The following is an 18,068-nucleotide window of genomic DNA, read 5'->3' as shown; positions in this document are numbered from 1 at the left end:
TCTATTGCTAAATATTTTGCAGACTTTGTTTACTATATAGTCTAGCATTTGTCTTAAACACGAATCCTGCTTCACAACTGGTTGAGTTTATCGTTATCACACTTAATTCGTAGGAAAAAAATCGCTAAAAATTTAAGTTTATTGCGTGTCGTTGTCAATCATCGTGAGCAACGCTACATCACTATCACAGCAGCTCGAAAGGCGACAAGGCTTAATAATATTTAATTACGGCTTAATAATATTTAAATTACGCTTTATTTTATTAATTTTGCTCAAATCTTATAAAATTGGTCCATGGAAAATATCTCGTTGTTGCCTACATGAAGTGTTGTGTAGGCCACAGTAAAATTATGTAGTTGGAAATATTTTAACGCCTCAGGCTGAGGAAGCAAATTTAACAATTAGTACTGTATTGAGTTTGTAAAACTCTCATGTGACACCTTTAAAGCTAAGGCTATCGGTGCATCTGAGTAATAATTTGGTATGATGAAACGAGCACAGTACAACTCCCTATATTGATTATAGCCATATATACTGTCTATTTATGGTTCAACGTATTCTATGTTTAGAGATGCAACCGATGCGCTTCCATTCTCACCACGGTCAAAATATTCATATATCAGATGATGGAAACACAGCCACTCGGACATGTAGCTACGCCCATGGCCTTTGTTTTGGTGACCGACCTCTAAACCAAGTGAGTGTTTTGGTGACCTCTAAATCAGACAGTTTGGCTTTTCTTTGTATCTTGTTAATATCAATCGACTGCATATGTAGTCTTCATTCCTTAATCGTCATTACGTAGTAACATAAGATTAACACAAAGTTATTAGCATACAGTAAGTTAATTTATAGCTTAAGTAGGGTATGTCGTAAGTTCACCTACCTAATATTTTGTTATTTGTAAGTGTTGGAGGTTTGCAACTATAATATATCAATATGTATTGTAATGAGCGCTGTATTTAGCAAACAGTACTCATTATGTATTCTGAGGATAACCTCTAATGTTTGCTAATTACAGCTTTGTCATTATTTTGGAGACGTGAATTGTAAGTGCTATTGCCTACTCACTGACAGAATGCGTAGCCAACAGGTATGCATTCTGTCATGCGCACGCACACACACGCACATCACCGTGAAAAATGTAGATTGACCAGTGAAAGTTGCCCACAGTTGCGTAAAAGCCATGCCGTCCTTGCTGGTTTTCCATCGCTGTTTTTCAAACATCATCAACATATCTATTATTTAATAAGGATCATCAGTAATTTGTGATAACAATGTTTTTGTGCAGATTTTACATTATTATATTTTTACTCAAAAAACCAACATATTAATAGTTGAACAGGAAAGTACAAAAAAATTTTTGTTTACAACATGAATTAAACTGTGTAAAAAACGCATTTCAATAGAATGAATTAGTGGAAGAATTATCTGAAAGGTTTTGGCAACAGTTCCTATTTGCACTGGTAGCCAACACATCTCTTACAAATGAGGGAACAGTTCCAATTAGCACTGGTAGCCAACGCATCTCTTACAAATGAAGGAACAGTTCCTATTAGCACTGGTAGCCAACGCATCTCTTACAAATGAAGGAACAGTTCCTATTAGCACTGGTAGCCAACACATCTCTTACAAATAAAGGAACAGTTCCTATTAGCACTGGTAGCCAACATATCTCTTACAAATGAAGGGACAGTTCCAATTAGCACTGGTAGCCAACACATCTGTTACAAATGAAGGAACAGTTCCTATTTGCACAAGTAGCCAACACATCTCTTACAAATGAAGGGACAGTTCCAATTAGCACTGGTAGCCAACACATCTGTTACAAATGAAGGAACAGTTCCTATTTGCACAAGTAGCCAACACATCTCTTACAATTGAAGGGACAGTTCCAATTAGCACTGGTAGCCAACACATCTGTTACAAATGAAGGAACAGTTCCTATTTGCACAAGTAGCCAACACATCTCTTACAAATGAAGGGACAGTTCCAATTAGCACTGGTAGCCAACACATCTGTTACAAATGAAGGAACAGTTCCTATTTGCACAAGTAGCCAACACATCTCTTACAATTGAAGGAACAGTTCCAATTTGCACTGGTAGCCAACACATTTTTTACAAATGAAGGAACAGTTCCAATTGGCACTGGTAGCCAACACATTTTTTACAAATGAAGGAACAGTTCCTATTAGCACTGGTAGCCAACATATCTCTTACAAATGAAGGGACAGTTCCAATTAGCACTGGTAGCCAACACATCTGTTACAAATGAAGGAACAGTTCCTATTTGCACAAGTAGCCAACACATCTCTTACAATTGAAGGAACAGTTCCAATTTGCACTGGTAGCCAACACATTTTTTACAAATGAAGGAACAGTTCCAATTTGCACTGGTAGCCCAACACATTTTTTACAAATGAACATATTTTTGTCCATATAGAAGTACTTGTTTTTGTGAAGCCAGGTTGTTATTGCTGTTCTGAAGTGAATATTAAAGCAAACTAGTTTGCGTTGGAAAACAAAATAGAATCAAGGTTACGGCTGTTAGAAGAAACCATTTCCGCAAATTACAGATGCATAGCTTTTCTCTCTACTGACATAGTCCAAGATGTCCATTTCTACACGATGCATCAATAATGCTATGCCCTTGTGTTGGCTACGCACCACATGTATTTTGTCAGTGTGTGTAGCCAAACCTCTACTAGTGTTACAACAAAGATGAATGTAGCTGTTAGGATAATTGGGAATGAATGATCCAGCACACGAGTGTGATGAGCGAGTGACCATGGCACCCATAACTAAATAGCTTGACGACCATGGTGTCTTAAGGTACGTGATCACTTGGTTTCAGAGAGAAATATTTTTGGTTGAGATCCTGAGCAACCAGAAGGGATGGAGCGGTCACCTGAGGATTGGACTGACACAGCACAATCCGAATACACGATTTAAACTGCCGCAATACGCTCTACCAGATTTCATCACATCGCTTGGTGAGTCATGACAGACATCCCAGGTTACCATTTCCCTTCTTGATGTTAAATGTTACATACCTAGTTGACACCAGGACATTTACTTAAAGTAATGCTTTAGTGTTTTGTAAATGTAAGTGGTTAAGTGTTTTGTCTGGGTAGTCGGATCTCAGAGTTTTTCTGGCCATATATATAATTATATATAATACCCTAGGACACTTATGTATTCGCGTCATCTAACTTTCGCATTTTCGCGGTGTCATCCTCTCGCAAAAATTTCATGAGCGAAACTAAACTATCATAACGAACGAGCGAAAACGCAAAATTAAATAGCTTTGTTCATTGATATCCACAATAGTATCGTCTTATTAGAAATGCAGACAATTTTCGCCTGTGGTTGGGCTCAATGGAAAGTTTCTGGTAAACTCATTATAGCTAATACACCGACTGAGCAGCATGGCAAAGCAAATTAAGATGATATCAGTTTAGTCGCCGAATTTGTAACTGATGAGGATGCAAGTCTGGTAGGTGAAGTCATAAAATTGAAGAATAATTATTGTAGTGATGAATTTTATTACCAACCAAATACAATATCAACCCTCATCAGGTTCAACCACATTATCTTTTTCACTGCCAACCATGTACAATTTCGCTATCGGCCTAGTGCCAGCCATTTTGCCGAAATTGCCGATATTGCTTCATGATATGTATACAGTATTTGTTCAAGTTCGATCTCTATCTAGAACATTTTTGTTACAAATTTTATTTTGCCAACATTTTAACCAATATTGCTATCCAAAAATTCAATGTTTCTCTACTTGTGCGCGATGATAAAGCTATGTAAAGCTACGATCGATCCAAAGCTAAAACGATCCTCCACAATGTTCCTTACTCTTACAAAACTATTACTTTCACCACTGTCAGAGACGGTGCTGCTACTTTAATTATCTGTATAATCACGAAAATCTAAATCTTAATTGGCTATAATGTCATCAGCAACTAATTACCTGTTTTATGACTCGCGCGCGGTAGTTAATGAACTCACAGAAAAATGTTTGTTTTTAGATTAGAAATTCTCAAACAAAAGTTTAAAATTGCTTCGTTGTTTTAGGCTGATTTTATAGAGAAATCTTCGGACAACACAGTCAATTTCATAAAACTCTTAAAGACCGTGGGTTATGTGGTCAACGAATAATAAAATCAGGTTACCACGCAATTGCTGAGAAAGTCCAAAAATGCGTTTATGGCAGTGGCCCCTAGAAAACGCATAAATGCGTTTCTGGCAGCGAAAGGGTTATACAGTTTTGGTTGTGAAGTTGGTTGTTACCTATCTATTTTCTTCTTCTTGGGATTCGAGTGTGAAAGTCACGGCGTGAGGGACCTAGACGTCATTGATAGTCCAAGAAACAAATGGCAACAAGTGATCAAATTGAATTATCGATCTCACCCACACATTTCAACCTGCGGTTTACAAATACGAACTAGTCCCAAATTGAATTTTTTTTCTTATTAGTGAACTGGACCTGATGAATGTAATCTGTTTTTTTTCCACTGCATTTATTTTCACATCACAATATTTTTGCATTCATCAGAGCCGCGAAATTAAGTTGCAGCGAAATTTTACTCTGTGTGCTACTCACGAAACTAAATACTAGCGAAATAAAAGTGTCTTAGGGTATATATTATTTTGCTATGCTTTCATTTAGAATCGGGTAAATTTTCAATTGAGCCATCTTTAATTATCCCTATCAATTTATTATTACACTCTGTGTCATAGACTACAAATTGCATTGGTACGGCTTGCTTTCCCACCAAACGATTAACCCGTAGTACCGATCTAGCTTCATCCAATAGGGAGGCAACAAAGACTCTAACAACCCAATCATATTGATCTCCTCTCCTCTAACAATTTTATCTTCATAAATCGATCTTCATAAATCCTTGACAAATCCATCATTTGACCCAAACAAATTTTGTTACAAGGTTTTGTCCTAGGTTTGACTGAACATTTGTCCTCATCTGAACTAGCTTATAGGACTACTATGTATATTAACCTAATTGCTCCTCTAACATTAAGTCCTATCCTATGAACCTATTTTGATAGAGAAAATAATTGTTTTTGTGTATGATGAACGCGATGCCATCGTGATGTCACGATGTTGGCCATATTTAAATATGTAGTTTACCTTTCTAGCATTTTATGTTCTAATGAATTCATCTAAACTTTTGTTTTGAAGCGGCAAATCTTTACAACATCATATCAGTTCTGGTCAATTTAATCACAAGGTGTGTATATTAGCGGTGTGTATCTGAGTTCATCATATGTTAAGTAGAGATGTCCTATCTTAGTATCAATAACGGTATCTGCACCAATATCATGGTTGAGTATCTGGAATGGTATCTGCTCATCTTTTCCTAAACTAGACTGAAACCTATGATACTTTCTACAGTCTACTATTGAGGATGGTAATAGTACCTCTACTTACCAGACTAACAAATATGATAAGCTGTGAGTTGTTATCACTAGATATAAATATCTAATGAACTAGTATTAAGCATTGCTTGCAATTTCTTTTATTTTCACTGCAAAATGTTTCGCTGCTTTCACGACAGCAATCCATGAACAACACATTCATTGAGGGCAACAATTGTCCTTGATGCGTGCGTTCTTGAGTTACTAATTTGAGCCTTGGGCCTGTTTGTTCACATTAAATAAGTTGTAGGCAGCGTGAGAATTATTTAACTTTATGGAACATCGGTCTTATTATAGTACAAGATTTTTCTACAAGATTGAGGGTGGCTGATTTATAAAGCGCTTCAGCGTGATGGTTTTTAGCAAGATTACAGTTTTCTAATATATCAAATTTTTATACTGACGAATTACTTTTATTCATATCTGAGCAACATAACTGATAAATTCAGCAAATATACTGATCTCATTTTTGTGGAGATATAAATGTATTTGTTTGCGTGTTGCATTTACATCATTAAAAATTGAATTATGGGCCAAGAACACAGCGTAGTACTTCTATTTACTAACATTACCAATTGAAGTTGAATATATATATAATCTTGTCTTAAAAAGTTAACAAATAATTTCATATTTTATAACAAACATAAACAATGCGGCACAAGGTATCTTGCTCAGGGTGTAATTAGCGTTTAGCGAAGATCATATGTCGGATCAGTATCTGGTTTGGCTCTTCTAGTTTCAACTTGATCAGAATTATTCGTTGTATGCTAAGTTGATATTTCATAAAAATAGATTTTGTTTACATTTTACATCATAATCGGTTCTATTGCTTTAGCACTTTCTTTGTCTATTGATCGGATGGCAATTGACAGGCAAGTCATGGATTATGGCCATTACTAAGACACACAAATATATATTCAGAGATGATGATTTACCCGATATGGACCAGGAACCAGGAAACCCACCTCGTCAATCAATATTAGGTGAGTTCAATGCTAGATAGCTAGAATGCTAGATAGCTAGAATGCTATTAAATACATTATTATTCTTGTTTGAAATAGACAAACGGCAATTAGATGTGTTAGTTCACACTGATGCAATTCAAGTTCGACATAATATCGCAAGTCATGGTTCACACTAGCTATATACAGTAACTCTAGCCTTAGTGCTAGGCTAGGTGAAAATAAGCGTCATGATTTTGTTTATAATTCTAGCAACCTAGGGATTTAGGTCTAGGGATTTAGGTCTAGGCACATAAGTCTAGGAACATAGGTTTAGGGAAATAGGTCTAGGGACATACATGTAGGTCTATGGACATAGGTTTAGGGACATAGGTCTAGGGACATAGGTTTAGGGATATAGGTCTAGAGACATCGATGTAGGGCCAGGTCTAAGGATATAGGTCTAGGGACATAGGTCTAGGGACATTGGTCTATGGACATAGATCTAGGAATATAGGTCTAGGGACATAGGTCTAGGGACATGGTCCATATGACCAAAAAGGTTTTTCACTTTGTCTCTCCTCGCCTTTTGCTTCTTCTGTATTGGAAATATTGGAATAGGTGCATACATGACCCTCTTACATGACAATGAAGAGGATCATATATGCAGAAAGTGACAGTGATATGAACAAACAAAATAGCGAGCCATTAGCCTGCAAGCTCATTAGTTTTAATACTTTCTTCAATGAACAGTTGGACTAGCTTGATTTTAAAACTGTGTAAAAGGCCACAATGGTTGTTTCGACCCACATGATCTTGCCACTTCTTTTTTCATATTGTTGAAAAGATAAACAAGCGGCACGGCGAACCAAATATTTGAATGATATGCATTACAGATGATAGAGTGCAAATAAAAACTGGGTGTTCTTATGTCAGGCCAATTAACCAAGACAAGTGAGTGGTCTATCTCTGTATCCGAGATTACATTGTGATATACTGTGTCCACTGAAGGGCCTAGGTTGAGTGTTACTTTAAAATTGCTTGCGGGTTGCTACTTCTACTTGTACACTACCTGGTAAACTACAAGTATAGATTCATTTCTCCTATCAAATTTCTTAAGCAGATTATATATATCGGTATATATAAACTTGATTTGTCTGTTGAAAATATTATGCCAAAGTTTTCTATGAACAAATAAAAGCTTTCATCCTTTGTTGTTTTAGATGACCTCACTTGATCTTTATTACTATTACCAGGCAGACTCCTTTTAAGGTTGAACTAGTAATCTATAGGTTATACTTGACAAATGGTAGAATGTTTTAAATGATTTCAATACCAACATAACACTACCTGTCAGAGTACTCTGTCTAACGTCAGGCGCTGTCAGACATTTATCCATATTAGTCAAAAAGGCAAGAAATGTTAGCCAAGTCCAACCTCAGTTTGCATCACACAACAGGCTACTGGTACTGTTGTCAGGCGCTACTGGTACGTACTCCAATATTTACAGCCATTCATTTCACATGGTAAACTTCCTTGCAGGTGACGGAGAGTTGATAAGAACATCCTGTGGCACCCTTAAACGATCATTGCTCACTCTTTCCAAACAATCTGCTACTGCAACAAATCAGGATTCTCAGTTGCTACCTACAGATCTAGGAAGCCGTATAGGTAAGAAAGATGGCCGATGCATATACAGTAAACACTCCTATCACATAAATCTCCTTTAACGTAAAGAATTTATGTTAAGTTTTTGCATCGTATTACATAAATATTTCCATATAGAGTAAAGCATCATATTGGTGCGAGTTTTCAAATTCGATTTAAATGACGAGAATCACAGAGATAGCCCCATTTTGTGGAAAACGATGTATAGGGATATTTCTATTATATATAATAGTAGCCTCGCAGTCTAGGCTGCCGTGAGAGATTGTCATGTGTACCGATAAAGCACAGAGATTGAGTAGCTGCACTGCACCATTGTACAGAAATACTTGAAGGTGATCGGTTGGTGCAGGTGTGACAGTTTACTATTCTGAATGTCACTAGTTGGGTCTCATTGAAATGAATCCTTAATTGTAATCTCTAACTTTGGCATCGGATCAAAATGGATGGGCAGACAGACACCACTCTTACGATATAGTGTATATATGGTTGCTTTATTATAGACATACCATATTCTTTTCTTGCAGCATAGACCTTGCTGTCTAGAACAAATCAATTTAAATTGACATGGAGGGTTTGCGCTTCCCTTAACTTAAGATTACTGCAATAATAAACTTTAAACCAAGTAAAAAGAGAAGAGTCGTTGATAAAAACCAATAATGTATTCTAAAAATGTACCTATAATGTAAAATCCCTATAAAATGTTTGGAACAAATTATTTACGTTGTAGGAGTATCCTCTGTAGATGGCACTACGTTGGGTATTCAGAAAGTTAGTAGTTACATAATTTGTTTCATCTTCTATACATTAATTCGATAGCGGGTTCGTCCATTCGCCGTGTGTCACGCTTACAGGGGAGATAAGTTATGGTTACAGGGGGAGATAAGTTATGGTTACAGGGGGAGATAACGAGACTGTTGTAAGCATGATTCAAACTCGTAGCATTCAGCTTGGTAGACCAATCACAATGCTCCATCACCAGGGCCATTGGAACACCAATGCTCCATCACCAGGGCCATTGGAACACCTAGGTTTAGAGGTTTAATAAAAACTTTGCCTGTAGTCGGTCTCCGTGATCACTCACCGCACCCTAGACTGTCAGGATACTAGCGAGTGGTACTTAGCCATGTATCATGCTCTTCAGTAATTAGATAAGAATAAATATGATATCACAGATACAAAGACTGTATATCGTTTCACCAGATTTTAATCAAACAAGATCTTATTTTTTGATGTTCAAAAACGCTTAAAAAAATCTTGGTGAATAAAAAACACATTATAGTGAGCATATATGCTCAAAAGATTACGTGTCTCAGCGACATCTCGAAAACCACGGTTACGGGTTGAGATAAAATATTGTTATAATCGGGATTCGAACATTGCAATATTCTAGCAGGCGGTCGATTGATGTAGGTGTTTCAAAATAACTCTGTAGATGCTTATTCTCTGCTGCATCTGCACACCTGATGATCACCCATAACACACTGACTGCCAGGATACTAGTGTGTCCGTTAGTTGGTCATGTGCCATGTCTTCAGTATTATGATAGGAATAAATTAGAAGAATCTCAATACTGTTTAATACACGTACATGTGTTTGTATTGTTTCAAAGTGTTTGTCATGCATCAGGAAATTATGGTATCACATATACAAAGGCTCTATATAGTTTTGCACAAATTTAATTAACCTTTGCAAACAAAAGACCTTCCAATTTTTTTTTGTTCCAAAACACGTGAATAATCTTTTTAAGGAATTCTAGATTTAAAATTAAAAAACGTATTGTCGTTAGTACATATCCTTAATTTCTTACCCACAATGTGGACAAGCGAAGAAGGCTGCGAAGAGAGGCAGCCAGAGAACGACAATGAAGGTAACAGGGACGGCTAAAAAAATTTTTTTATATTGGTGTATGCTTTGAATATTTGTGATTTTTCAAAGCGTTTGTCAGGTTTCAGAAAATTATGATATCACAGCACGGTCAATGAGCAGTGTAAGAGTTAAAACTTGTCTTCAGAATGATTCTACTCATTATTGAAGATGAGAAGCTACCTGTACTAGACATTATTGAAGACGAGAAGCTACCTGTACTAGACATTATTGAAGATGAGAAGCCACCTGTACTAGACATTATTGAAGACGAGAAGCTACCTGTACTAGACATTATTGTAGACGAGAAGCTACCTGTACTAGACATTATTGAAGATGAGAAGCTACCTGTACTAGACATTATTGAAGATGAGAAGCCACCTGTACTAGACATTATTGAAGACGAGAAGCTACCTGTACTAGAAATATTATATATAAAGAAGTTCAGCAAATATTGTTTTATGTAGCTACTGTTCATAATTTAAATTAAGTATTGCAAATCGAACCTTTTCACTCTTGATTCAAACATATATAGGTTAGCAACATGATAATTCATAGTGTAAAAAGATGTTGGAAAGTAAACATGAGAGTAATTATACATGGGAACAGTAAAAACGTGGAAAGGTAAACATCGTAGAAAGATAAACTCGGGGGAAAAGTAAAACAGGGAAGACAGAATATTAGAAATGGGGAAAAGTCGATATGGGTTTCTCTTGGCATTATTAATGGTCAACTGCAAACTAACATAAGCTGTCAATTGCCCAAGTGTTAATGAGTGGTAACTAAACAATGTAGTGTATGACATCATTAGCAAGATTAAAAAGTTGGTTACCTAGTGTATTTGCAGCAAACATCAGGGAAAATTATAGCAATGAAAAAGTCAAGTGTTTTGAAATTTATTTGTATAATTTTTTAATAATTATGATTTCAATATTTTATTGTAAATATTAGAGAAATAAATTTAATGTATTAAATGATATGACATAGCTCTATCTAAATAAACTGCATCTGGCAAAACGGTAACATCCTCTGCTTGCTGCCCTAATTAGATTTGGTAGTTGTAATCTTTAATCACTTGAAACTCTCTACAGGCGTAACAGGAATGTCTGCCAAATGACTCAACGGCCTTGAAGTTTGAAAGTTTGAATGGAAATTTTTCAACAAGATTTTAGAAATATACATTTAAACATTTGATAGTATGGCTAAGATTATAGGTTTTATCATACCATAAAACCTTTTATTTGAATGCCATGGTGCCCTATTTTTCAGCCCTTCCCTTATAGTGGCGCTTTCTTAGAGGTGACGTTCAAATAAAGCATGGCGTTCAAATACAAGTTTTACGGTGTATGGAATTTGCCATTACAATAAGGAGTTTAATTTAGTTGGTTTGACTTTTTTTGTTAACATATTGGTACAAGATTAAAGTGTTATTGTGTAATTGCAGTAACTACTGACAATTTGATTTCAACTGCACAACACCAAACACTGCAAAAGCCATTGACATTGTGCGTTATTGGGTTGTTTATTTAGGCATGATGTTCACTAAGAATGGGAAGAAAGGCGATCTGTATATAATAGTAAACGGTGAGGAATACGGGCCAGTGGCTAAGAATATACCGTAAGTAAATAGAACTGATGAAAAACGTGATCATTTAAATGTGGTATTATTTTATTAATGTAGAGAATTGCTGCTGGAGGATTAATCGTGTAAACATATACCAGATCATCAATTCTTTTGGCTGAAAAAGCGTGAATTTTATTGGATATTGGATAGCAAACAAGTATTTAGCCCTAGAATAGTGTAGGATGAATCACTGCGACACACAAGCCACAGGCAATTTCGAATCACTTGTGTGAACTGGTTGGAACGATTAGTGTTGGTACTATCCTTCAGCTATAACCCAGCGCATATAATTTTAGGTTGCACGACGGTCCTCTCTGGCCTGTGCTTGATGTGTATGGTACCACAAAACAGATACAAATAGTTCAACTTACAACAAGTGAGTAATCAAACTTCATAGCCGCTAGCATGTAGGCAAGATTTATGAGAATCCCGCGTAAAATTTAGTAAAACTTTCAAAGTTTTCCAAACTACATGTACTATACATACATGTACATACATGTACATAACATACCTCAAATTTCAGTATGTCATTACATAAAATCTTAGCTATTTAAAACTTTAAAATATTTCAAAATCGGCTTGTTGGTCCATAAATATAGATATATTGACAATAGTGTGAGGTCTCGTTAGGATACATTTGTCAGGATGATGTGACACCGTATAGTTACTTACTTGCAGGAATATGGTATACTATAGCAGCTCCTATAACCCCTATACTTTCTATAAAGTAAATTCCACATAGCGTAAAGAATTTATGTGAAGTTTCTGCTTCGTACTACTTAAAAGAATTTGATATACAGTCATACTTCAACTTACGAGCTTAATGCGTTCCGAGACTGAGCTCGTATGTCAATTTACTCGCATGTTGGTGCAATTTATTTATATATAGAACAATTAAATATATATTTATTGGTTTCCATACTCTGTAAAATGCAAATAAAACACTCAAAACAAGATATTGTAACAGAAAGAACATGTTGATTATTGTCCTAACTTACCACTTGCTTTCAAAAAGCAACAAATAAAAAATAATGCAAGGAAATGTGTTAAATTAAAATGTAAAATTAAATACATACAATAGCAACTAACGCTAGCATTTGCCAGAGAGAGATATATAAGTTATCTTTTATTACAACAGTTGACTTTGATAAATTTGGATTTTATCAAAGTCTTAAAAGACAAACTTAGAAGCAAATCTAAAAGCAAGCTTTCATTTTTAACTTAACGTAATTAAAATTTCTTCGGCGTTCATAGTTTGAAGTTTCTCGCTAGTTAGCTAATTTTTCCTTTGTTTCGCTTTCACGACTAGCCGGCCGTTTTAAGATGAACCTATCTAAGGACGTTTGCCTTTGTCGCCCTTTCAACATGTCGGGATTAGGACGAACACAGGTGTCGTCACAAAGGTTTAATGCACGACCACTAGCCAACTTGTCCGAATGTCTATTTTTAGTTTTTATAGATAGCAACGGCCTTTTCAAATAGCGTCGTTTCAGTTACGCTGTCATCGGCCAATTGTTTATCTTATATCCAATGCCTGAGCGGTCTCTCCATCAGCGGTGGTAAAGATCGCCGCGCCGTTTAGAAACTATGGTTAGTACTTTTGCGAGCTAAATGCCCTGAATATAATCCTTCTGTTTGATAATTGTGGATGTATTTCTGTCATATTGCTGAGCTAGCTCAATCATGCATACACATTTCGCATATTTTTCAATAATTTTCCGTTTAATATCAATTGTTATCATTTGATATTAAACGGAAAATTGCATTCTTTTTCTTTGCATTATTTTTCATTTTACTGGCAAACTTTCGGTCTACGCACAGTACTTTTAATTCACATAATTCTGCACTGAAAAGCGTGCACAAAAACACGGTACAAAAGTATAACCTGTGCAGTTGAAAAATATAGATTGATGCTGTTGTCATAGAACACCTCCGGCATACTTGGCAACTGACTCACGTGCTCGTATCTCAAATATGGCTCGTATGTTAGTGCTAAAACTTGCTTAAAAGCTGGCTCGTATCTCAAGTTTCTCGTACGTTGGAGCACTCGTAAGTTGAAGTATTACTGTAATGTTAAGTTGCTGCAAGTTCTCAAATTTCGATTTGAATAACGTTAATTAATCTTGTAATTAGCCTTAAAAATTACGTTTTCTCTCTCGCCGCACTTAAGAGAAAAATGAGGAAGTGTTTATAGCGTTATCTCTATTATCTATACCAGTGGTATGTGGTAGATCGTCAAATGTGTCGACAAAGTTTAAAGGATAAACAGCAGCGCAATTGTTCAGAAATACTTGAAGGCTGTCAATGTACTGTAGGCGTATAAAATATTTATAATAAGTTTTTCTTTGCTGAATAGACCTTGCTGTTTAGGAAAAAGGAACAAATCGCTGTAAATGTATGTCAAAGATATGCGTTCTCATTAACTTGTAAAATTATCGCAATCGGATCATATGACGAGAGAGCGATGAGAAAAAGGAAAAAAGTTGTCAATACAAACTAATAATACTACAGTTACGGTACAACCAATAAATTATAAAGTTAAGTCTAGTTTTTCCTTTTTATATGTCCATATGGGTGAGTTTGAAAAGATTTTGGAATAGATTTGACAATTTACATGTATTTTACTGCTCAATGTAAAATCCCTATTTCTGTAACAGACTATTTGCATTGTAGGAGCGTCTACTGTACACTGTTTTGGTTTTTTGTATACTTCATCCTTCATCTCTTTTAGTCTGTCTTTTCTTAGTTATATTATAATAATAATAATTACTACACCACCGCCTGTAGTTTTCGGCTTTTTCTTAAAGTAAAAAAATTGTTGTTCAGTTACTATATAGAAACCAACTACATATCTCATATATAATTACAAGCGATTCAAATCAAATGAAATTTCATCAATAAACAGATAGATCTATTTAGATCACCTATTTAGTCACTCAATAGATATATCTCTATTTACTAAATAATTATTAAATTTATTTTCTTATTATTTCCATTAACTAAAACTTTGTAATTCTTTTGGTGACTTGCAACAACAATAACATTTGAAACACTAGTAATATTTTATAGAATATGAACAATAAATATTTACTGGTAGCAGTTGTAATCTGAGCCTAGGAGATGCTATTTTAATCTAGTATATGTATTGTACTGTTTATATTAATTAATAATAATATAACTGTTACTAATATTATTATATCATATTAATAAGTTTTATAGTAATTATTATTTAGATCATAAATGATAAATTAAAATTGAAACAATGAATATAACATACTATATTAATAAATATGAGACACTTGTTAGATATTATATTTAAAAATGTTATTCAATTTCATGTATATAAATAAAAAGTTATAATTTCGAAACAGTATAATATTTATATTGTTAAAATAAAATTAATTACGTCAGTTTTTTAATGTTTGCTTTCACTGAGATAATGGCAAGCCACACGATCTCAAAAGCACATTTACTTAGTAGGGTAAGGCCAGTGAGTAGTAAACAATATATTATATAAAAACTTCCTAATGAAACTTTATGTTATTGAAACCGATAGGGAGCAATTCGCATTGATCTCTTCTGCAATTTTCTGTATACTTCATTTTGCTAATTAAGCATGTAATCCTTTTTATCGTTGGAGACTGGAATAATTTCAAATGTGCGCTGTTGGCATGAAAATCGTAGTTGAATAAGAGTGCTATGTTAATAATGTAAAAAATTTTTGCAATGCTCATGTTTGAAGACCAGTTATTATTGTAAGTATATGTCAAATTTCCCATTTTACTAGCTGGTTGTCCAGAAGGAGTAGTGAGGTCTTTATAAACATTATTAAAAATGAGCCAATTACTATCATAACAAATTTCAATAGCGAGCATGGCGCTGTAAAACGCATGTAAAGGCAAGACGCATGGAAAAGCGGTGCTTGGAGATTGCAACGCTTGTGAATTTTTTACTTCAAACTGTAATAAAAATTTATTGTTAATTTCATTTTATGTCAATACTAGATGAATACCAGGCGTTCCACAGCTAATAAAATTTTGCACAGAAAATTCATTTTTAATCAACATATACATTTACCATTCTAACTGAATGTAAGTGTTTGTTTATTCCTGTGTACTGTGGTTATCTATGCCTAATACATTCTGTACAGATTGCAGTGCCTACTACAGCTCAACAACAATTGTAATAATAATGTTGGCTTTGTAAGTTTAAAGGTTGACTTGCAACAAAATTTAAATTACAGTTATTTGGTATCAAAAGGTTCATCATGTCTTACTCTGCTGTGTTGTAGGTTCAAAATATGTGAAAATGTGATTACATATGGGCATACATTTTTCTTCTGGTAAGGCTTCACACATAACGCTAGCTGGAGTGTTAAGCAGAAACAAGCGCACTCTGATTGTTAAAGGCATAATCATTCCATAGTATAGCCAGTTGGCATGCAGTGTAATGATAAACACTCATGTCTGTAGAACTAGATGTTTTGAGTTCCAATCCAGTGCTAAGCAGATTTTTCGTTGCTAGATGTTAATCACTACAATTGGGCAAGCAACTGACAGATACTCACATTTACATATGATGTACTGGATGAATGCCTGTGTAAAAAGGTTTTTGCATGCAAGATTTATTTTTATTTAGCATATACAACATTTGCCATTCAAATTTTTTAAACTTCGAATCATGCGAAAAAGTTTTGCATGATTTAAAGAAAATATAAAACAACTGTAAAGGTGTTTAAATGTGAAATAATTAGCAAGTAATGGCTAGATAGTCCGTCCTACTACTATGAAAAATGATTTGATACTGATATAATTAATACAAATTGAGAAAACAAAATAAAAACATATAAATATGTTAAATTAATAGCGATGAGTACATAGAAGTGTGGGTATAGAAAAGGTTACTGTTGCAGTAGAAGCTATCCATCAAAATGTTGAATACAACAATACTATTTCATTAATTAAAATGAGCTATCGGAATTAGATACATAACATAGATACTTTGTCTGATCGAACAGAGATAATGTAGAGGCAATTCCAACTCGAAATAATGCAACATACAACTGCTAATGAGAACAACTGATATCTTTCACCGATTTTAGCGAGTGGCCTTAAGATTAGTTAGTCGTTAGGAACCAGAAATTGAAGATGTGTAAATCGCAATCTTCAAAAGAAAAACAAGTGTTTAGTCAGTTCATTTTTGATTAAAATAAAGAAACAACGTAAATCTATATATCTATTTCTCAGAGTATGTCCGTGTGTATGTCGTATGTCTGTCTGCATTCCGGCTATAGCTATTATTAGAATAACTGCAGCTGGACAACAATGCTGACGCAATGTCATGGAGTACCGTCATTAGAAGCCTAGCAGCTTACTGCAATTTTCCATTGGCAATGTGCCAGGCTAACAGCTTGAAAGTTAGTCGTTTGACAATTTTTTAAAACCTTTACAGTTGTTTTCAGACTACACAGAACACTTCTCTCATGATGTGTAGTTTGAAAGTTAGAATAGTAAATTTTGTTATAAGTTAAATACAAATCAATTTTCTGTCCAGACTTTTTTATTACTCAGGCAATGCCGGGTAGCACAGCTAGTAATTACATAAAGAGACAAAATGTTTGTTTGCGTTATACAATCAATGATGGTGGCGCACAAGCTTTTCAAGGCCAGTTAAAAGCGTTGGGAAAAGAGTATTGGGAAAGATGATTGCGCCTCACAAGAATCGAACCAGTGCATTCGAAATGCACAGCCAAGCGCACATTGATTGTTAGGCGTAATGATACCATACTAAAGCCAGATGGATGCTCAGTGTAAGGTAGTGTTGGGCCGGTAAGGAGTTATCCGCTTTTACCGACACCGAGTGCTTATCAGTATACGGAAAACCAATCATTTTCGGTGACAGCTAGTTATCCGCCGCCAGTTTGATATGATCGATATTTATCCGTGAAATCCTATCGGTAATTGGTTATCCGGAAAGTAGTTCAGTCCTTGTGATGCTGAATTGTTGAATTTTTTTTAGTTTAGAAAACCAAAAGCAGACAGAACAGGGTTTGACTGTTCCAAAGTATAGCTGTAATGTATGTCTTTAGAAATTCATTTTGTCGGAATGGCCAACCTTGCCAATACTCAATCAGCGTTAAATTTATTGGCGGCGACATTTGCCATTTAAACCTGTATTGTGTGCGTGGCAGTCTAAGTTGACCTAAAGGCTTTTAAACAACTATTTAACTTTGTTTTATATACAAGGTGATTATATCAATGTATTTTATACCTAGTCACTGAACTATTACGCAAGTGAATAGATGCACAATGCTATTAAATGTATTTTTTACAGACACAAGGGAGACGACTTCAACAAATAATGGTGGTTTTTATTGAGATTTAATGAATAACAATACATACATATTGATAAGTTGATTATAGGATTTACTTATCAAGCTGTACTACCCGGCGTTGCCTGGGTAATAAAAAAGTCTTTGGACAGAAAATTTATTTTTATTTAACATGCCATATACAACACTTACCAT

The 18,068-nt window shown here is 34.9% G+C and overlaps 1 protein-coding gene across 3 annotated transcripts in view; it reads left to right on the top strand.

The window, feature by feature from the left end:
• The window catches only part of LOC137394806 (neuralized-like protein 2), a 29,470-nt gene that overhangs the window by 7,221 nt on the left and 4,181 nt on the right, over window positions 1–18,068 (top strand). For all 3 annotated transcript variants that reach the window (XM_068081577.1, XM_068081578.1, XM_068081576.1), the window contains exons 3-8: window positions 570–697; window positions 2,856–2,994; window positions 6,319–6,429; window positions 7,930–8,058; window positions 11,449–11,536; window positions 11,839–11,918. In XM_068081577.1, coding sequence (XP_067937678.1) covers window positions 572–697; window positions 2,856–2,994; window positions 6,319–6,429; window positions 7,930–8,058; window positions 11,449–11,536; window positions 11,839–11,918 — 673 coding nt within the window. In that variant the 5' untranslated portion in view covers window positions 570–571. The remainder of the gene's footprint in view (window positions 1–569; window positions 698–2,855; window positions 2,995–6,318; window positions 6,430–7,929; window positions 8,059–11,448; window positions 11,537–11,838; window positions 11,919–18,068) is intronic.

Source organism: Watersipora subatra, chromosome 4 (genome assembly GCF_963576615.1).
Source record: "Watersipora subatra chromosome 4, tzWatSuba1.1, whole genome shotgun sequence".
Classification (NCBI taxonomy): domain Eukaryota; kingdom Metazoa; phylum Bryozoa; class Gymnolaemata; order Cheilostomatida; family Watersiporidae; genus Watersipora; species Watersipora subatra.
Note: the sequence above shows the minus strand (reverse complement) of the source record. Positions and strands in the feature narration are given on the sequence as shown.